General features: G+C 42.1%; 2 protein-coding genes across 2 annotated transcripts in view; both read right to left on the minus strand.

Moving 5' to 3' along the window:
• Window positions 1–552: 552 nt before the first annotated feature.
• Window positions 553–8,404, minus strand: LOC134178553 (splicing factor 3B subunit 3-like). Its single transcript, XM_062645425.1, has 4 exons — window positions 8,321–8,404; window positions 1,050–1,154; window positions 891–986; window positions 553–827 (listed from the first exon to the last, which is right to left on the minus strand). Exons 1-4 carry the CDS (start codon window positions 8,402–8,404, stop codon window positions 783–785), a joined length of 330 nt encoding a protein of 109 aa, XP_062501409.1. The 3' UTR covers window positions 553–782.
• Window positions 8,405–11,069: 2,665 nt separating this feature from the next.
• LOC134178554 (splicing factor 3B subunit 3-like) overlaps window positions 11,070–23,274 on the minus strand; it is a 63,208-nt gene continuing 51,003 nt past the window's right edge. The window contains exons 21-26 of the mRNA XM_062645426.1: window positions 14,176–14,301; window positions 13,974–14,113; window positions 13,841–13,913; window positions 11,613–11,711; window positions 11,411–11,554; window positions 11,070–11,096 (exon numbers count right to left, since the gene is read on the minus strand). Of these exons, the coding sequence (XP_062501410.1) occupies window positions 11,070–11,096; window positions 11,411–11,554; window positions 11,613–11,711; window positions 13,841–13,913; window positions 13,974–14,113; window positions 14,176–14,301 (609 nt within the window). The remainder of the gene's footprint in view (window positions 11,097–11,410; window positions 11,555–11,612; window positions 11,712–13,840; window positions 13,914–13,973; window positions 14,114–14,175; window positions 14,302–23,274) is intronic.

Below are 23,274 nucleotides of genomic sequence, written 5' to 3' on the forward strand. Positions count from 1 at the left end.
TCTTTAGAACTGAACCCAACGTTATTACAAGGTTACAAGGCTACTCCACGCAAACCTTGCACTCAAGCCCGCGAACTCATCTAATCGTAATATCAACTTTTTACGTCATACCGTCACAACATACACACACACACACACACACACACACACACACACACACACACACACACACACACACACACACACACACACACATACACACACACACACACACACACACACACACGTACTGCCCTTATTGTTTTGGGTTCCCCGCTAGTAACATGGCTTAATTCAAAAAAGTTTTCCATGATTAGAACTTGAAACTGCCACATCTAGCCCAAAATCTCGACCAATTGGTGGTTTGATGTGCTTGAGATACATTTTTATAGCTCTGGCCAGTGTGCATTTTGTTGACTTAGAGAACAGTTCTGTTGACCATAACGACAATTCTGTTGACATCTAATTCAATTTCAGAAAGAGTAATTAATTTTAATTAATGAAATGAGGAAGAAAAGGTTCACACCTTTAGCCGAAACTACCAGACTCCCAAGTAGACAGTGGTGCTGTAGTTATGTTAGCAGATTTTATCTCAGGCTAGACACACACAACTGATAATATTTTACTTCTAAAATGTCAATCGTTATGCAAACACCTATTGCTATATCAATAGGATAGTCAAAATGCCATAATAGCACAAAAAGTTATCGAATATCAGCATCTTCACTTTGCTGTTCTAACACACCATACAACATAAACAATTGCTACAGATGTCAACAATTATACTGCTACAACTACCAGCTCTAAAACGCAAAGCGTGTCCGTATGTCTTCCAATTTCTTGGCAACCTACAAATCACCATGAATGCAAAAACGTAAAAAATTTCCAGAATACTAATTATCTCAACATACTTCACTTGGAGTTCTGTCAAGATCTTCAGCTATTGAACGTCGCTTTCCTGGTTCAATAGAATTAAATTGCTCACACAAATCTCCATCAATAACATTCTACAAATAGCTCTTGTTAATAAACCACCAGCTACTATAGATACATAATGTGATCAGACCCACTTTGCACGGAAAATAGTAAGAGCGATAGTGAAGATGATCTCTACCACAAAGAGGAGGGTGTTCTTGTCTCATATGCATCTCAAGATGCTGAAAAAAGTCAATATCCTACAACAAGAATGATCTAATCACACACACCAGTTATTCCAAAAAACAAACTCAAATGACGTAGAGATACTGTACAATAGTAAGAAATGTACCAAATCTTTATCTATGAAGTGTGTGTGTGTGTGTGTGTGTGTGTGTGTGTGTGTGTGTGTGTGTGTGTGTGGTCATTAGCTCGATCATCAGCGAGTCATATACAATGAATGAAAACATCCGGGACTTTCAAGTCACAAGTTCAAGAGCAAGATGAGTATATAGTCTTTGACAGGAGTGGTCAGACCATTGGGTTTGGCAGAGAACATGCAGCATACAGGTACTTGATGGCTTGATGTCCAGTGCCAAAGCTGTGCCATAGTCAGTGCCCTTAGATGCTTGGCCAAATGCCAAACACTACATCAGCACAACCAAAAACTCTGAGTAGTGCCAGAGGCCCCATCTTGAAATAGGCAGAAGATGCGCTATCTTTGGATAACCACCTGAAAGGCACATCCATTAGTTCGTGTGCAGATGCGGGTGCAAGTGTGTGTGTAGCTCAATCGTTAAAGAGTCACATTTGGAGAGTGGAAAGATCCAGGACCTTCGGGCTGCAAGTTTAAGTTCGAGATGAGGAGCACAGGCATAATTTCCTTGGGCAAAGAACTCACACAATTGCTTCTCTCAACTCAGGAGTGTGAGTACCTGGTCATTGACTAGGGATGGTAACGGCCACCAGCTGTGACTTGACCATTAACTGCTGACAACCTGGTGAAACTTTGGGTGCACACACTCAGTTAGCATTACAAGTCAGTGCTTCTGAGTACCTGGCCCGGCTAGTGCAAGCCTATAGTTCTCCTGACTAGCACAGGAGAAAAGCTGTAAGGCCGGGGCATGACCTTGAAAGGCAGCTCCTGATGTTTAACCTTTACCGTTACTGTGTGTGTATGTGTGCGTGCATGTGAGCATGTGCGTGCTGTCCCTAGAGTATTGCTTCCTAGCGACTACAACTGGAGAAAACCTTCTGACAAATTTAACAAAGGATATAAACTACTCAGTGTGCTAGTTAATATAAGTTTGGTTGTTTGTTGAGTTACACTCCAGTACACCAGGCTTAAACTGGTTTGTGATATGCAGCAGATAGCTTGCAACACTCGGCAGTTTTCTGTGACTTGCATGCCATCTGGAAGTCACATGTACTGCATGCATTCAATGGAGCAGAAATGCTAAAGACGGTTGACAAAAAAAGAGATGAATCACAACACTAGTCAAAAATAACAAAATATCGTTGGGGCAATCCGAGAACAGACGCGAAAACACAGTGATCAGTCAAAAGGGTTTTGTATAGAAGAAACTCGGGTTTAGATAACACAAACTGATTCCTACACCTCCACAACGCAAACCAATTTGTGTTAGTTAAATCAAGCTACGATTATTTTATAGTCACAGCCGGATGTGGCTGCATGTTTGGACATCATGGAGAACATGCATGTGTAGCATGTGTAGTGCTAACGTAACTTTCTTTGTAAAAGCAACGTGTTCTCACGTTTAGTTGCATTTTTTTGCTGTAGTCCGTCGTCAAGCCATATCTAAGAGCTCGAGCCTGTTTGCACATTTTAGTAGTCTTGTGGGAATGGTGTGCAGCAACCTGGACAGCCGTACAGCTATTACACTTACACCTGCATTGTGATCACAAACCATCATGTCTGTGATTGGCTCAAAATCAACGTCAGGTTGTACCATTACATACATCTCAACACAGTACAGTACACATAGGAAAGGTTTCACCAAGGCTAGCCCCAACAAGAAATATATAGCAAATTCAGCACATTGGAATAAGACATCAATACTAAATGAAGACAATAGTTTGGAGATTAAAACAATCAAGAAAATGCAAATCACAGGTAAAGGGTTTGGTTGAAAACAATACAACACTTATGATTTGAGAGATGCACCAATACAACTTACATTTGCTGCAAGTATACCAGAGACTAATGGTTTCAATCAAATATCTAGCAACAGATGCTTTCAAATGGAAGCTCTGTCACTATGTAGAGGTGAAGGTTCTGCTGAGGAGTTGGCATAGTACATCAGTCAGCCAGACAAGCTTCAAAATATGGAGGTGAGCAATGGTAAGCTATTAGCTCTAGAATTATAACAGCTTGTCTGAACCTCAGAAGTGGAAAAGTCTTATTAATCGTTAGAGTCTATGTCCTAACTTATTGCTCTCCTCAGAATGTCAGAGATCAACTTTGCAATGACCTCTAACATGTCATATACCAAGTCCGTACCGTATATACCGTATACCAATATACCGTAGACAGGACAACCATATAACATTTGAAAAAGTAAGACTCGTTAAGACATATCGACACAACTACCATGAGATGCCAGTTTCAAAAGTGTGAGCAACACCAGCTTCTTCTTTGTCTTTATTGTCGATGTCATTGAATGCTACACTCAAAAATGTAAAAGCTCGGCTTTTATACGAGACATTACAGTAGTTTGCAGGCACCTGACAAATTGTCTGAAAGTGGAAATCATTATACAGGACCACAAGAAAGTCCTGCTGTGCTGTGTACAAGTGTCATGAGTTGGTGCAGCCAGTCTAAATTAATCACTCACTGCAACTATCAACAAACAAAAACGTATTGCGCTCAGTACAAAGTAGGTTTAACCTAACAATATAGTCAGACTACACATGGTTGAAGGGTGGTAGTTTGTCTTGTGTTGTCCTGTACTTAGCTGTGTGTTATGTGTTAGTCTACCCTCAGTGAGAACTGCATTACTGTGGTGATGCAATAGAAATGTCTTCATCACCCTATAGGTAGGGTAAAAGTAGGGTATTTACCCTCAACTGGGTGCCCACCAACCCGGCAGGTAAGTCCCAGAGGTACATGTTTCCGTGTAATCCATATGGCGCTGGTAACTGGGTTATTGATGATTGATGGCGTGCTGCCACGCTGTAGCAAGGACCCGGTACCAGGAAAGCACTAATCCTCATTGCCAACGGTCCCCACGCCCAATCACACAAACTAACCATCAATGGAAACAAGTCTACTCTCACAGACATAACCAAATAGTCAGTAAGAAAGAAATAACAGGCTTGTTTCATTATGTTGCTGTCGCAACCCTGGACTGAACCCAGGCCAACATGGTCACAAAACCAGAACTCTAACCACTAGGCTATAAGTGGGGTCTTTACCCCCACCAACCCGGCAGATAAGCCCAGCAGGGTACATGTTTCTGTGTAGTCCACATGGCGATCAATGACTAGCCAATTCGATAGATTGCAGGCATTATGGTGATCGAGAACTTAGACAGCATGCCTAGTGGATATCAATGACCACAGGAAAAGCACTGAATGTCATCGTCAACAGACCGTTCACTAGACCATTATGTCGTCATCACCCTCTAGGTAGGGTAAGTGGGGTCTTTACCCACAACTGGGTGCCCACCAACCCGGCAGGTAAGTTCCAGAGAAGTACGTGTTTCTATGTAATCCATATGGCACTGGTAACTGGCTTATTGATCATTGATTGAGTGTGATACGAGGATTTCACCAGCTCTGAATAGCACGCCCAGTAGATACCAATGACTATCAGGAAAGCACTGATGCTCATTGCCTAGCCTCGTCCCCAGACTCTCTCACGCTAGTCTTATCCGGTTCCCATCATGATAATTCCAGGCTCGAGAGACTCTGGGATCATCCCGCCTACTTCCTGCCATATCTCCTTACTAAATGGTCACTAAGTGTCACCCAACGTCATCAAGTGTCCCGTAACTTCAAAATCAAATTAGCGTTAGAACTAATCCAATAAACGTACCACACGGGATGCTATGACCATTGTTTGGTGTTTGTGGCGTATCCAGCACTTGCAGACAACTGAAGTATATTGAAAAGGTAGGTCTATGGAGTGTTGGTGACGGGTGTTGTGTGAGCTTGTAGTCTGAGATCTACAATCGGCGGAGTGATGACCTACGTAGATCACATGCAACCATTACTGTTTGTGTGCAGACTAGACTCTGTAGCAGAAAGCGCACAATGACAAGGGAAGGGGTCGATCCTGACATGAAACTACGGTCTGGAGGGTCAACTTGAAGCTTCCAGGGCTATTCTTTTGCAAAAAGATGTATATTTCATACCTGAAGACTTCTCAAAGGGTAGAAGGTAGTTTCATGTCAAGATCAACCCCTTCCCTTGTCATTGTGCGCTTTTTGCTACAGAGTCTAGTCTGCGTGCAAACGCTAGTGGCCACACAGGAGATCCGCGTGTGACTAGGTAGAAGGTCATCACTCCGCCAATTGTAGATCTCAGACTACAAGCTTACACGACACACGTCACCAACACTCCATAGACTTACCTTTTCAACATACTTCAGTTGTCTGTAAGTGCTGGATATGCCACAAACACCAAACAATGGTCATAGCATCCCGTGTGATACGTTTATTGGATTAGTTCTAACGCTAATTTGATTTCGAAGTTACGAAGCTACGAGACACTTAATAACGTTGGGGGTGACACTTAGTGACCATTTAGTAAGGAGATATGGCAGGAAGTAGGTGGGATGATCCCAGACTCTCTCACGCCTGGAATTGTCATACGGGCATCAGACAAGACTAGCGCGAGAGAGTCTGGGGACGAGGCTACTCATTGCCAATGATCCCCATGCCAGATCACAAAAACTTCCCATCGACGGAAACAAGTCTACTCATTTCATTATATTGCTGTTGACACCCAAGATTGAATTCAGGACATCATGGTCAGAGAATCATATACGAGTACTCACTTAGTTGGTAACCAAACCAAAATCTATATCTTTTAAGGACTTTTCTAGGAGACTATCTATAAAGCACCATTTCTTTCTGCTGCACAGCATTCATTCTGAATGGTACTGATTGCTTCCATGAATACCTTCACTGTCCAAACTTATAATCTTTGAGTCGTGCCATACAAATGAGATCATCTACCGTAACATGAAAAAGAAATATTATTACCCGAGGCCTGGATATCCGGACTAAGGGTATAGTAGTCGTTCTGTTCATTGCTAAAGAAGAGTTACACCTCAGATAATAAAATTGAGTTGTTTTACAATTTTTTCTCCGTCTACATAGTGCTTTGGCAGAAAAACCTTTGGAAAAAGGGTCACTACAATGCCCAATGCCAAGTGCACCGAAGCGGTTTACGTTGCCGTGTCCGGAACTTATGATCACGGATCTGTGCACCTCAGACCTTCACAGCGTGTTATCCTGCAGGCTGGATCAGGTCGTGGCACAGACGTGAAAGTGATTAGAGACTTCCTTAGATTGACATGTAAACAACACTCACAATTATCTGTGAAAGAACTGTGAGACCATTTTTGAAGGATTGAATGACATTAACGTTGTTTCCACAGCATTAGAGATCTACTACATCTATATGCTCGCAAATGCATCGCTCTAAGGATGAATTTTAAGATTCATACAGAAAGTGCACTATTGTACGTGTACCAGAAGCTTATGCCATAGTTGCTTATGTTTTTAGTCATTTCTTTACAGAAAGCATATGGCTTGTTGGTAAGACAACTAAGTTCAGGAATGCTTATTTAATTAGCAAGTTTCTTAGCCACCTAGGGCAGTTGCTAGGAGTAATTGAGGCTTCCATTCCACTGCTTACTGCTAGACCAATCATATACCAGTAGTTTCACTGTTGTGCATGTTCAACTTTGCGGCAGTCATGTTCTTGCTCCAGCTGTCTGCATTAAAATTCTTTTCTAACTTCACTGCAATGGCTAGAAGATTTCATAAAACTTTCGAGAAATTTGACACAATACAAACATATGCAGCTGAGAGAATCGGTATGAGAAGAAAAAAATCAGCAAACAGTGTTCCGAAAGATCACCATGTGTATTGGTTTTTAGACTTTAAACAAACAGCTGACTGCAGCTATTCTATTTAGCTTTCTTTACATTGGAATAGCCGCATTATAAGAATAGTATATGTATAAACTGCAATACAATTGCTCGTGTGTTCCTGTCGTAATCCGTTGAAATCCTGGGTGAATGCCAGAGGGATTTGCTTGTTATTTCGCTGCATACCGTACGAGTCTTGGACCAGTCCCAATGTAATATTCCTGGAATTACCAGCCGGTACCACGGCTGCACTTCACATCGGTTGACTACTTCTATTACAAATCAACTTGAATCTTTGCGAGAGTTCCTTTTCATTAACACAAACAAGCCTATTCAATTAATTCATGTACTTGATTCACTACACCACACTACTTAGAAAGTGGCAGAGCAATTTGAAATCCTTAACTAAGAGTGTGGAACTCCCCTGTATCCAGTGAAAAGCCGAAAGACCCACATGTGAGCACGCTAATGTTAGTGAAATCAGTTACATCAATTTTCAAACAAGAAATGCATGGTTAAACGGTAACTACAACACAAAAAATCAAAATTGTTTAATGTTGGAACTTGATAGTTCTAGTTGCATACATGACAGAAAAAATAGTTTTAGATGTTTAAGTTAAGACTTTGCCGAGAAATATCAAGTCAAAGTTGCTTCCTGTTCTTCAAGTTCCAGTAATGGGCATGGTGTAGTGTACACATCACAGACGGAAGATGCGTGTGCGTCTGTATAGTCATCGACCTGTAAAAATGACTACATCTTCATATCCAAAGCAATGCTACTATGGTAAGAAGTGACAACAGCGACAATTATTCTTCTGAAGAGCCTTCCAAAGGTTTTTAAGTAATGATAACGTTCCGTCATCGCATGAATCGCAGGATGAAGATCTGCTGGGAGCCATTAGACCGTACATGTTCGAGCTCAGCAACCGTGTCTCTGAAGCTTTGAGATCGCCTGCTGCCTTAGAAGCAGACAGGCTATAACCGGTAGTCTGTCACCATCGTAAGTAAAAGTAGAAGTAGCAAACATAATCGATGCGCATCCAGGTAAGTAAACAACCATCACACAGATGTAGCTGTAGTCATTGTGAGATGATAGATACATACTCGTGTGGAGTGCGTGTGCTGTCAAAACGTATTCGAGGTTGTATCAAATAATGATGCGATAATAATGTCGAATAGTGACAATAATGGCACAGTGTACTGCATGGTAAGATCTCGTGATGTGAGAAAGAGAACAAAAATGAGTTGACGTTCATGCGTTGAATTCACGTTGACACAAGGTTTGACTTGAACTGTACAGCATACCGTAATGCATACGACTGCATTCACTACACATGATGATCGAGCACCTATACGCAAGTCATCAAGAGTCTGACCTCTCCTAGCCATTTGCAGTAGTTTTAGTCCTGCACGAGATTCTTCCTTACCCTCATTTGTTCCGCTTCTCAAATGTGGCTCTTCTTTTGTTTTGTGAAGGTTCCAGAGTACGTGTTGTGATCTTGACGTGTGGAGGCAGGTAGATGGAAAATGGTGGCCTCAATTTCGCTCTTCTACAACATAGACCAAGTTCTTGAATAGACCTGGCTGTATCTCGAAGCAATCAGGCTTAAAGTGGCTACTACAGACTCCTGTCCACTCAGTAGGACGCATTGCACTCAGTTGTACAGTTGCCTGGACGACACAAACGTCTCTGCAAATGTCCTCCTTATTTGCTATTCCCACTCTTTCTTAGCTTTGGAAATCAAACACGCTTGCATACGACTTGCGCGAATTGATGCATCCTGCAGCCCCGCAACACCAAACCATTTTTTGCCACAGATTCCTTTGTATACAATACACACTAGCGTGGAGTCTCCCCTCTGTGACATGTATACTACACCACGCCCGTCACCACAAGTCAAAGAAGCAAAAGCAACTTTGACCTGCTATTTCTCAGCAAAGACTTAACTCAAAATCTAAAATTAGTTTTTCTGTTATGTATACAACTGGAACTATTGATTTCCAACGTAAACGAATTCTTGATTTTGCATTGCGATTACCCTTTAAATGAAGAACAAGCAAAGGCATTGCCAGCACAAACTTCCCGCAGATACAAAGAGAAACTGAGAAAAGTGGTGTTCAAAGTACAACAGTATGATGTACACGTACATGCAATGAAAGAAGCCTTGCATGCAGCCCATCAAAGGAAATATCCCCATCTTTCAATTAATGTGCCACCTGCCAGTGTAGTCTGAGCTGTGCAAAAATAGACATAAAAATGATACACGTTTAGGAGTCATTCAAATTTATCGACAGTTTCGCAAATCGCACGCTAGGGGAATGAGGTAATTATAAAATGTCGATCGGTAGTGTCTCCATCATCTAATTTCTCTGTTTCATAACTGAAATGCGTCAACCAGTGTTGAAGAGCTATTATACTCGCTAGCCTTGCCATGACTGCATTGAGGTGCGACATCTAAGAAGCCGAAAGCACAGCAAGACTGGTGACACAGCTGTATATGAAATTTGCCAATGTAGTAGCCTCGACACTAGGCCTCCCTTTGCTTTCGGTGGTGCGACCGCACGAGGATAGCAAAGGGACTGTATCACATGATGTTCTCTCTGAAAAGCAAAGGGAGGCCTCGTAACTCGTTATGTCACGTGACAAGCTAGCTTGTCACCTGATCTATTTTGCAAATGATGATTGGTTGACTGTAAATCACATTTGAGTTACTTCCTGATTATTTCCTCTGAGACATGCGGAGATCAGTAAACAATCGCCCACCTCACAGGTGTCATTTAGTGTGCAAACAGTTCCAGTATTTTCCCTACATCGCAGCGAGTGAAGGTATCACTTTAATCGCGTGCAGCGATTGCTTCTGGAGTAGCTTCAAGCTGACATCAGCCATGTAGAAATTTCACGCATAGTCGCAATCGATTCCGGGAGCACGATGATAGTTTAAGACAAAAGCGTACATGTACAGTAGCCTAATCGGTATTGCGTAGTCTTCTAGTCAACGACAAGACAGGACAGAGTCTGAGCGTTGTCTTTTTGCGCGTGACATGGCCGTACAGTCTTTGCACTCGTTTCTTTACGCTAACTAAACAGTACGCAGCATTGCAAAGACCAGCATGCATAGTTGCTGACTGCATTTTGCGCCTTTCCGTTCCAACACCGTTGGTATGACGGTATACCTGCTGTAAACAAAAACACACCTGATCTCTTTTTGCAAGTCTTTAGCAATATGAAACAAACCGACAAAGGGTGGGTTTTCCTAATGACATAATTAGTTAAGTTGTCACGTGACATAATGAGTTACTAGGCCTCCCTTTGCTTTTCGGAGAGAACATCACGTGATACAGTCTCGTTGCTATCCTCGCGCGGGCGGACCACCGAAAGCAAAGGGAGGCCTAGTGTCGAGGCTACCAATGTAGTGCGTCACAGCATATTACGAATTTGTTCTAGAACAACATGGGATCATAAAATGACCAGTTGCCTCTACCACGACTTTCTCAACGTTTTCCTGTTCGTCCAAGTAAATGACAAAAACGTTCCACTTGATATCATTAGAGATGGTCAACCGCAGGAAATGCAAGAAGATTACACTTGATAGTGAGCATTCAGGACATTACCTCGATTTCCTACAACTGCAGAAGGCACTTTGGTCTGTGAGACTGACCCTCACCTCAGTAGTATAAATAAGTACTCCATTGAGTTGTATGCATGTGCCCATTAAAACATCAACCTTCCATGTGAAAATGCTATTGCAGTACTATAGTCTAGCTAAGTATTGTTACGTTCTTTCAACGTACAGTTTGCGCTTCAATACTATAGCATAAGCTTTGGAGAGAGAGGAAGGGTACTGGAAAAGAGTGCACTTTGTAGGCTCGCGAAAATGTTGATAATTTTGAATGAGCCCTTAGTACAAATCCACTACACTAGAATATTCAGAATTAAACATCCATCATTGGTGTACAATATTTCGATTACCATTTATTACCAAACAGATTACGCAAAACTACCAATTTTAGCATACCAAACCCAAAAATAACAAAAAACTACAGCAGAAACTCGCTAATCCAAACAGCCCTGTGCCAAGCCCTGTCAGATTACAAAAACACATAACCTCAGAGGTCCAGACATCACCTCAGACACCCAGACCACTAATGCATTTACGGATGTCTCCATATGTCATGTTTGTGGTAAACGACATAGTGCACAACTACATACTTCTAAATACTTAATATAGTCAGAGACGCGCATTTGCTAAAACCTAGATAACCGCTTCAATGCGGCAGCAACCCACATCAAGCAGCTCGAAATTCCTATTATAATTTGGATACACGAGGCAGGGCGTTAATGCATGGTAATTCAAATTACAAGGATTTGGCTTAGTGAGGTTCTATTGTACTCACCTCTCTTGATGTGAACGGTACAAGGATTCCTACTCCTCCTGACATTGTTGTGTAAACAATGCACTCTGAGCCACCTGGAACAAGCGTTGTCTTTTGCAGTGACACTATGGTTTCTCCTACATGGTAGTTGCAAACAATATCAACCTATTTACAACATCAAATTCAACACAAGACTACATACAACACAGAACAAAGCAAGTACTTTCTGTGATGCTCCACTCAAAAGACCTCTGTCCCATAGTGACTTTGTTCCTGTTGGATCTTCATCCACGTCATCATTCACATCTTCATGTAGACGCATCTGCAACACAACACATGTACACTGCAGAGGCCGACACTAAATCACACAATATAGCACTAAAAATTTCTCAAGCAAACTTAATTAAACTGGTAGAGAATGTTAATTAACAAAATATTGAGAGTTATATGTTTCAAAATACTTTCATTGTAGACTGTACCATGCAAGCGAGCTGACTTAATTTTAACTAGAGGCCTCAAAATTAACAGATGCACGAATGTTAATTTGCACCCATGAAACCACTGAATGCGCCAGAGCTTTGGACAGAAAAGAGGTGTGGTGGGTACTAGAATTTGCTCCCACAGATCAGACAAATCTTAGGCAAGCTGGAGCTAACTAGTGATAATGGCTACACAGTTGTGAATAAGAGCATGGAAGCATGACTCATGGCAACATATGCAGACCCTGATTGTTTTCAGCAGCACTCTACAACACATGCAAAAGAAGGTTGTTTAGTATTTAAATACAGGTACAAAAGTTAAGCATTAACTTGACTGAGTATATTGTACAACTGCCTCATAGCTTGACACTAGAAGCAACATACCTTCATTTGGGCAGCCCTTGAGCTATAAAGGATATCAATCTGCAATGTCATTGGATACTAACTTTAACACCATGAATGCAACAAGAGTCAATGCATGCATGCTGCAGATTGTAACGCCAGCAACTTCCGGCAATGTCTCTTTGGCAATGAAGGTTGCTGAGTAGCCTCGTATTGTAAGCACTGGCAGAAAGCCGATAATCCTTTTATTTATTTAATTAATTGAGCTTGAGCACAATTTTGCACCATGAGGTGCTCAACCATGCCCCATTGGTGCTACAAATAGCACTCATTCAAAATTCTAAAAATCAAGGCTTGAACTAAGCTAAAAAAATCAGTTCTCAAGCAATAAAATGACAAACGTTAATGTCACTAAAGTCTGTCCACGCTGACTTCTCCCTGAAAAAATTTTGACAGCAAGGTCTTAGAGACATGCTAAACACTTCATTTTAGACCTCATGGTCATGCCGTTCTTTGGGTGTGCATTGCAGATGAACTTCCACCAACCTTGTTATGCAAATTGGTTACATAGCTACCCTAGCCAATACACAGCCTTCAATTGAGCGGGAATTCTGGTATTAGTAATAAGAAACTATTGAACAAAAAGTCAGACAATAATGACAATTGTCGTGACATGAGAAACCAAAGTGGATAATGATATAGTAAGTTAGAAACATATTAAAGCGATACATTGCATTAATAGTAGCCTTCTTGCAAAAATTCAAACAGTATATGGTCCCATGCCTGCCATTTTGGAATTAGTTTCCCTGTTCCTCCATGACAGTGAAAAGCAAGACAAAATATGATAAAAACAAGAGTAAAGCTAGTAGCTATCATTCAAGAAAGACTAAGTTGGTAGAAGTTCTCTGTTAAGGGACAACTCTCACCATCTCATCAACCATCTTTCAGATGAAAGCTGTCACTTCATTACACAACCCTTTGCAACCGTTTCCTGCAGATGTTTACCATGACAGAGAAATAAAGCATTGAAATTACCTGTGTGGGCGTGTTTAGTACCCATATGTGTCATCAGATAAACTCTGATTGCTAGTTAGCAAGGAAGACCAATACCTGTGCGCTTTCAAGAATAAAGATTGTATGACTTTATTTGCAATTTATTGTTGTGATTTATTGACTAAAGCAAACTGGGACCCCAAACATATCATGCAAGTATCGACTGTATCGATATAACCATTGAGCCTCAAAGGAGATCCTTCCTAAATTAGTTCATAGATCATGTCTCACTACATTTTAGGTGCGTTACATACGGGCTTGTCTGAACTACTCGTGGCCAATTCTCTGCTCCTGTGGCTGGCTGGACCGTAAGTTTCCTGCAGAAAGATACTAGGACTCGTATCTTTCTTTCATCAAGTTTTAGTATTTGGCGAGAGTTCCCCTTTAAAAGCACAGTATAACATATGCAATCATAAACAGAACCTATCTATCTAGAAAACAGGGAACCATTTTCTTCATTGTCTTGTAGTCAATAAATAATGTTAATCAAAATATGTCCTTTCACAGCTATTTCAGTCACAAAACAACAGAATGCTATGGTCATGATATACACAACAACAATTACCAACAGCCTTACCACAGCCACATTGCCAAACTTGTCTGATCCAACAACAGTACTGTAGTCAGCTAGACAACAAGAAGTTACCCACCTACAAAGAATGAAGATGCTAACATGATAAACACATTCGGCTTATCCTCAGTCATTACACCTTGGGTTTGTGTCATCTGCAAATATAACAAGTTGGTTTTCTACAGGTCGATACTTGACATAATGAAATGACTCTTGTACATCTCCGACCACAATCCTATAGCCCATGGCTTGTATGGATACAATAAAATTGGGAATATGCTTCAACAAATGACCAAATACAAGTGTCACTATGCACCAAGATAAAGAAGAGTGTGCTGTACCTTGTTCTCACATTTTCGCAGTAGCTTCTTTCTCCCCATATCATAAAGTCTGAGAAGTTTCCCAACACCAATCAAGACACGACCTTGAAACCCATGAATTGCTGATGGAATGTCTTCAACAGGTGTCTGGCAACAAACGGTAATGCATAAAAATAAAATTACATTACAAATCAAGTTTACAATTAAACACAAACTGATACACAAACTGACAGAAATACCATGTTTACAAATTCAGGTACCACTGTGTTTAAAATTAAAGGGCCACTGCAGTTCAAAAATCAAAAATAATTTTTAAGCTAAAATGAAAGATCTACATGTGTATAGTCTAGAAAATATAATTAAATTTTTAGCACGCGTTTTGAGAGAATGAGAGCAGTTGAAAGCTACTTCCGAAATACTATTTCCAGAATGGGGCGGTGTTAGCACACTGACATCAGTGGAGGCAGAGTAGCGCTATCATACCTACTAATTAGTATTGCAAATGGAGCACGTTGGAGCAACCTTGCTACCCGTAGAGATTTGGAAAGCAATTTAGGATTTGACATCGCCGGATTTTTCGTTGAGCGAAGTGCTGGAGCATGCGAGAGAGCAATCTTTCAGTCCGTTGACATCGTCATCTGAACGCAGCAAACAACTTTGGATCTGTGGAACCGTATATGTTTGAGCCACTCGCTAACAGTGCATCTACTGATGAACTGCCCTCATCTGCTGATGTTGACAAACGGAGTGACGATTGTCTGACATGTCATGGTAAGCCTACTGTGCAGAAGCGGAAGTTGCCGACAGCTGTACACGATTGTCTCTGCTAGGTGTGATTGTAGTTACTAATTATGTACAGTACTGTGCAAGTGTGTGTGTGTGTGTGTGTGTGTGTGTGTGTGTGTGTGTGTGTGTGTGTGTGTGTGTGTGTGTGTTGCAACAAAATCGCAGAAATTCTCTCCAGAATACAATGCCAGTTTGCAGTGCATCATAGATCACCCTGGTTTTTGTTACAACTGTCTTGACGTATGGGTACAGTACTGTACTGCAAACAGTGTACTATCAGTATCGCCAAGAACAGAATGAGATTGCTACCGCCGTCTTGCACATGAGTAATACGTAACCCATCATCATAATAAGTGTTGCCAATGTCAATGTTGCTTTCTGAAGACATCACAGTTTGTGAAAGTTCACGCCTCTTTCCTTCGACAGAAACAAGAGCTTCTTCCAATAACTGAAAGTGAAATGATTACTTATTTGTTCTTTTGGTGATCAACAAGCAACTGCACTTACTCTAGCTCTTTCTTGCTTCTCGAAGCCAAGCCTCTTCTTCTTCCGGGGTGGTTACGGTGTGCAGAATCAACCTGCTGTACAAAATGGTTGGTACTACATCAGACTATAGCCTTCTCTCTTGCTGCTGAGTCCAAAGCTTTAAAACAACTCAGGCTCTTTCTCAAAACAGTGTTCTTCGAAGTGACAGCTGCAAACTACATTGTGCTCTTCCCAGCCGTCTCCTAGTTGTTCATCAAACTTGTTTTTCCCACCTTTTACAAAGGTGTGGATTTTTTGGAAAACAAAACTGTATGTCAGGGTTCTAGTCAGGATTATTAGAAGGCATAGCGGTATGGGCGTGGCCCATGAGTCTGGCACATGAGCGTGGCATGTAGTGCAAATTTTTGGGACATTTTTTCCCATGGTTTCGAGAGTGGTTTAGGATACCTTTTGTAAATCGTTCGCTTTTGCTGTACAGTATTGACTGAAACTTGGCCTCTACAAATCACACTAAAGCACTGGAAACTGATAGTAGGGTATAGATTACATTCTTAACTAAGTGTTTCTCATTACTATTGCTAGGCAACAAATCCAATTGCAATACTATAGGTATGCCATTAGAGGTTCATGATTGACAAGTCTCCACCTACTCCCTCACTATCACTGTATAAACATTCCACAGGTATGAACAGAGACACTAGCCAGAACGTTGGAGGCGTAACGGGTATGTTGAAGGCGTAGTGGGCAGGTCTGAAGGTGTAGGCGGGCCTTACCACGCCTGGCTAGAACCCTGTAAGTATGTACACTAATCCAGACTGACTAAAGTTGTTGCAGCCTGCTGCAACACAATGTGGCACCATACTTGAGTATCACAACAATGGATAGGGTGCCTCCAGTGACGTCAATGTGCAAATCCGCCTCATTCCGGAAATGGAAAAACGGTAGTAACTTTTAACTGCTCTCATTCTCTCAGTACATTCGCAAAAAATCTAATTTTATTTTTCTAAAGTACACATATGAAGATCTTTTAATTTAGCTCAAACAATTTTTGATTTTTGCACTGCAGTAGCCCTTTAATACAAGTTATGGCTCATTTTATAGCAAAGTGCACTACTTCTCATTTACCACAATTTTCACACCATTGTCTTGAAGGCTGTCTAGCAAACTTGTGTATTAACACAGAAGTAGATATAACTTGCACTGTTAGTCTGTAACTACATCACATTCGTCTCTCAGCGAAGGCAAGAGATGATCTTCAGTGATGGCAGGATTCTCTCCCAAGTTGCGACGGTACCTCATTCATGTTGGAACCTTACTGGTCGTCTGCTTTTGAACTCTGCCTCTATACGGATGCATTTGGCTCACACGGTTGTGGTGGATATTTTTCCTAAGACTGATTTGCGTATCCTTGGCCGGTATTTCAGAATGGCATCTCTATCGCTTGGCAAGAACTGTTTGCTCTCACAATTACTGCTGTAATATGGGGCAACCATCGTCATTCGCTATGTTACTAATCACAGCTTGCTGGCCACCAATGGCTCAATAAAAGTCTTGACAGCTACAATGCAGCCCCGTTTCTCGGACACCATCATATTCCAAACGTGAATTTGCAGTCATCGGTTTTTGAATGCAGTGCTACCACATCATAAATATAGGTATCCAAGTTGTAATTGAGTACACCAAGAAAGAGAGCTTTGTACTTCTTCTCTGGTTAGAGTGAGATCAAAAACTGCACAGAGCCTTGCATACCCCGTTCATCGGACAGTAGCGTTTACATTGCACACATGTATCCTTCAGCTCTGTTAATTATATATCACTAATCAACAACTCTACCTACAGATCGTGTTGCAACCCTGCATGTCAGCCAAGATCTGTATAAGTTACATTCAGTCAAACGGCCGTGGCAATGACCACAATAATCGGACACCCTTTTCTTGTCCTTCTTTAAGCAACCAATCTACAGTGCCTTGCCAAAAGTCATGGTAGTTGGGTGAAAAGGCTGCACCACGCAAGAAGTGCTCCTGTTTTGTTACACAAGCTTCTAATTTCACACGCCTTGTGTTATATCCTGTACATTAATATTTAGTTGCCAACCCTTTAGATTTCAGGACAGCTTCTACCCTAGAATGCATAGATAACATCAGTTTATGCACAGCGTCTTGTGGTATTTTTATCCACTCTTCTTTGATAGCTTGTTTCAGCTGATCAACGTTGCATGGCGGAGGATTTCTTGCATCAATAGATTTCTTCAGTATCATCCATAAATGTTCAATCGGATTCAGATCTGGGCTCTGCGCCGGCCAGTCCAGGGATGTAATGCCATGTTGGGTCTTCCACTCCGCCACCTTCCTCGCTCTGTGTACAGGAGCATTGTCATCTTGCAAAACAGTTGACATTCCATGTCTACCTCTCTCGGCTGCTAAAGGCAGGAAGTGTTTTTCCAGTGTTTCCTTGTACTTTTCACCGTTAATTTTGCCTTCAAGGAAAGTCAGAGGTCCAACACCTGATGAAGTCATGGCACCCCAGATCATGATGGCCGCTTCACCTTGCTTTACTGTGCCTAAAGTGCAGACTGGTAGCCATTCTTCTCTGGTCTTTCTCCAAACAAACACTCTACCATCACTGCCACTGAGTTTGATGCGGCTTTCGTCAGTAAATACCACATTGCTCCAATCCTCGACGGTTTTTCTAATGTGTTCCTTTGCCCAACAGACCCTCTTCCTTCTGTTGCTTTCAGAAATGAAAGGCTTTTTTCGAGCAGCACGACCGTGATACCCCATGTCTTTCAGCCTTCTTCTTGCTGTTGTCTGACTGAAAGATTTTGAGCAGGCCTTGCTCCACTCAGGTGCTATTGTTTTGCTGGTTTTAGTCGGTTCTCCTTCACCACTCTTTCCAAATGGCTCAGATCCCTTGCTGTTGCTTTCCTTGACCTTCCCTCTCGTTTCATGTTATGAACATGTCCGTTGAGCTTGTACCTTCTCACTAGATTCAATATTGTTGTCAATGGCCGCTTCAGCGCTTTGGCAATCTGTGTCATCTTTCCCGCCTTCCACATACCAACAGATTCAGACCGCTCATCTGTTGTCATTTCCTTGCGTGGAGGCATAATTCAAACAGATTCATCTAGCGAGTTTCATTAGGTGTTGCTTTATGGCTATCGTGCAATTTGAGTATTGTGGGCATGATAACTTGAGTATTGTGGGTATGTGATTTGCAAACAACAAGAAATACTTGGCACTACCATGACTTTTGGCAAGGCACTGTAGGTTTCAAATAACTGCATTAGACTAAATTCAGTTATCTGAAACGCTGCAAAATGCAGCATGCTCATCTAGAACACTTGACAGTAACTCGGGTATATTTCTCATACAGCCACACTCCCACTAAAGCATGTAAAAAGTCTTGCTTGAACAAACTAGCCGTTTAACATAAAAGACAAACCCCAATAATCGGACACCCTTTTCTTGCCCTTTTTAGCTCCTCAGCAACCAATCTAAGGTTTCAAATAACTGCAGTTGACTAAATTCACTTATCTGTCATGCTGCAGAAAGTAGAACGCTCGCCTAGAGTGCTTGACGGTAATTCGCCTACAGCCATACTCCCACTAGGGCATGTAGAAACTGTCGCTTGAATAAACTAGCCGTTCAACAAAGAAGACAATAACCAAAACCAATGAGAGCACGAGAGAGCAAGATTGACATACTAAATGCTCTTTTACCCTTTGCAACAGAAAGTCGCTACTTATCGTTGACAAGGGCGTGACATAATCTAATTCGACTTTACATAGGAGAAGCAGGGGTGAAGGTTCCAACTGTTCTGATAGTAAACAAAGTTCTTGCGTTCGGTACAGCTGGTAGTCCCAACAATGACCCACACGATGCAAGGGCAAGCAATGGTAGCAGTGTTCTCCCCAGGATCTTTTGGCAGAGCAGGCCACTCCACCTTATTCTAAGCTTTTAGCTTTTAGGACATTTATATCATTCAGATGCCAAGACCTGAGAATCTCAGAGTAAACTTATTAACTAAGCCAGCGGGTTTCATCTAATTATGCAGAACACTTAACACTTTACACCCAATTATGCAGCCATTTACTACGCTTTCACAGCTGGTGCTCACGTGCAAGTATGCAATGTCAGCAAAGTGCACGTGAATCATGCCAGCGTCGCAAATAACTATTCAGTCTTTCTTCACGAGAAACGCCGTCAAAGATAAGAACTGGCACTGTTGAAAGAAAACAAGCAGCAAATGATGGAAGCTCCTAGCAGATCTTCCAAACACAGGACGACTGGAGTTTGATCGCCAGTGGCTAAATGATTTTCGAAATGATTTCCTATGGCTTCTAGTTTGTGAGGCAGAAACGAGACAAGGTCACATTGTCGAACACAATGTAGATCCCAAAAAATTGCACTAGAGAAAGCTATTCAGATTGATATCGCATGCAATACGCTCACTCGCCAAAGTCTGCTAAAGCATGAAAAAAACTCGTGCCATAAATGGGTTGTATTTAGAGAAGCAACCCACAGGCAAGGACGGCAAAATTTCTAGAGCTTTTGACGAAGCCATATCTATACAGAGGGGAGCCTCATTGATCTGTAAAATAGACACAGTTTTAACCAGCATTGGGCATGGCATTGGGAAAAGGCTCACTTCACGGTGTATCCCGCTCTGCCTTTTAAGATTTCTGGGGAGAACATTGAGTAGATATAAAACTGAGATAGAAACACCTGCACCCATCCTATAGGGATCCAAATAAAAATTTAGGGCATTGAAAGGAAAGCACAGGCAGTTCCTGTGAAAGTTGGGAGAGTGTGGGTGACGTGAATCATCTGCTACATCCATGTGCATCAAGCCTGTGCAGTTGTGCTGCAAGACACTCAAGAATTCAAAATGTTTACGCTGGCAAGACTAGACATTACCAGAAAACTAGTAGATACCAACAGAGTGAGCTTGTCAGCAGAGAATATTTAGCAGTTTCCGCTAATGACCGTACCTAAGTAAAATACAGGTCAAACGAGTTGGGAGTCGTACCATATTTCCTTCCAACTCTCTCTTCATGACAGTAGTACCCGCAGACTGCTATTACAAAGAAAAAACCCACTGTCCAATGAAAGGGTGGTACACCTCGACTCAATGAGCAGCATGTGCTACCTCTTCTGAAGAGTAGCAAACTGAGACACTGGTTTTGTTGTGGTGTTGGCTGGTCACCTATAAACCTATCTCAGGTCTGAAGTTGCAGAATTGCCTTTCTGTTTTCATGGGAAGATCATGTCCAGTGAATGGTGGTGTCCAATGACAAGGGTTGCAAAGGAAGATCATGTTTACCGTGCTAGCACAACCGTTTCAAGCCTTTAGAAGTCCTGCGTCTGAAATAGTCTTTATTAATCCCTCTTACTATGGACTTCAACAAAGCTCAGTCTTACTTCGTATACTTCTTGCATGGCTGTCTGATTACAGGGCAGTGCTCTATACATCTCTATAACATTGAAGCCGGTGTTCCGGACCCAATAATAGGCAATCATCTATTGCTCGTTCTTCGTGGAGTCTGTTGCACTCAGTCCAGTTCATCCAGAGCTAAACTACCGGTATGCTTCAACCTACTTCAGCATCTCATCCATGAACTGGAGCTTTCCTCTTCAATCCCCAGTCAGGACAAGGCAACGTACAAAGCAGCATTAAAATTGACCTTCTTCAGTTTCTAGGGTCTCTGCTCCGAGCCCTACTATGTATGACCCTACACGGACGGACCTCTCTTCAATCCAATCTCACCTTGGAAGCCAACAAACTTTCTATATTTCTGAAGACATCAAAGACAGATCAATTTAGAGCAGGTCATACAATCAGAGTTGCTTGGTGTTCGACAGATTGTTGCTCAGTGCAGGCTATGGTCGGCTATCTCCGTGTTCGCCACAATGGTCATGACACCGCTTTTGCACCCTCAGCTCCAGCCAATTCCTCTATAAGTCGTCACTGGCCACTATGCTGCAACTGCTTTTGACCTCAGTCAGCATTCCTCCCAATGCCTATTCTACTCACAGCTTCAGGATCGAGCAGCCACGTCAGCTGCAGTTAGTTGCTTGCAAGCATGGCTCATCAGACAACCTGGTCAATGGAAAAGTGAGTGTTTCTCTCAGTATGTCAAGAGTCCCCCAAGACAATTCGAGTCTGTCTCTGACACATGGTGTATGGGAGCTGGCATTCCGGGAGCTGGCATTCCGGCAGCTGCTTGAGGGGTTCCTGGTGGGGTAAGTGCAACTGCCAAAAATGTCACTGTGCCAGATAGCCAATCGCCACTTTAAGCAGGGCTGCTGTTGCCCGGAGTGACACGTCACTCCCGCCAACCGGTCAAGCCTGCCCTGCCCAAGTTCCTACCCACATCAGTCTCATCCATTGCTATGTGTTCGTGTGCATGCAGGGTAAAGTTATAATTAGAGATGAACAAAGTTAACTTGCACTGTTAGTCTGTAACTCCTTAAACCTTGATTGCACATAATGACTTCACTTATTCAGTGACCAGCAAAAACAAGCACACTAAAGAATGTGCTACTAGTCACATCATTTAACAGTCAATGTATTACAAATGCCATACTTCCTCAAATACAGTGTACCACAACGATCACATGACCAACCACTGTTCATTTATAGACCATTCGCATGAGCACTTGTAACCGGGCTAGCCCCCGTCATCTCAGTTTGTTTCCTTGTTGTCGTGTGAAAGTGGCCGAGCCAGCCTGGGCCAGCTTGGTTTCGCATTGTCATATTACACACGTTGTCTTTGCCCTATCACCCGAAGAGCAATGGCCAAGTCGAACAGTTTGTACAATCATTTAAGCAGGCTGTTCGAAAAGGAATGACCGCTCCGAGAGCTACTCTTGATGAAATTGTTACAGATTTTCTGGCGGTTTATCAGAACACTTTTCATACAACGACAGGGATTCACCAGCAAGCCTGTTATTAAATAGAGATCTCGTATGTCAATTCGACTTGTTGCTTCCACCCAAATTGCAGGACAGAGTGCAGGAGTCTCAACAGAAGCAAAAGACTGCCCATGACCTAACAGCTCGAGACAGATGAATTTCAGGAAGGTGATTGGGTCGTAGTTCGCCTTGGAGTCCAATCCAAGGAGTGGAAGATTGGTCAAATCAGTAGGGTCTTAGGGAGAAGATACTACATGATTGGTTCAAACAGTAGAAGGTTCATATCAATCAGTTGCAGTCATATCACATGGATATTCAGGAGAAAGAGGAGGAAGCTACTGCTGTTACTACAGCTGCACCTCCGGTTCTGACTAAATCTAGGGTTCGAGATGTCGTTGCAAGAAATGACACTACATCACTTACCTCTTCTGACAGTGAGACAGATTCAGAACCATCAGAACCCATCGTGCGCAAGTGCAGCCGTGTCAACAAGGGTCAGCCACCTGATACGATAGCTGGACATCGTAATCTATTTAGTTGAGGGGGATAGTGTAGTGGATTAGCTAAGGATCCCGGACGTACAAGATAGTTTCTGGGGTTGGTTCTAGAATGTTCTAGAGGTTGCACTGTGTACTAAGCTGCAAGCCTTGGCATTGGGTTGTATTGAGTACGTTAGTTGCGGTTGTAACCAAAATACATTACAGTAAGTACAAGCCTAAACAATCGGTTGTCATCAATTTTGTACTTGAATAAATACAGCAACTAAGATCTCAAGCTGCACACGTCTCCAAATTTCAACGCAATCGTGAGCACCAATAATTTGAATTACACGCGTTTGACTTTCAAAACCCCCGGATGGCCAGATATGCGTGGGGCACTGTACTAGTAATTCAGATTAGTGAGGGTTCAGACTAGTGAGGTTCTAGTAACATGA

Source organism: Corticium candelabrum, chromosome 4 (genome assembly GCF_963422355.1).
Source record: "Corticium candelabrum chromosome 4, ooCorCand1.1, whole genome shotgun sequence".
Taxonomy (NCBI): domain Eukaryota; kingdom Metazoa; phylum Porifera; class Homoscleromorpha; order Homosclerophorida; family Plakinidae; genus Corticium; species Corticium candelabrum.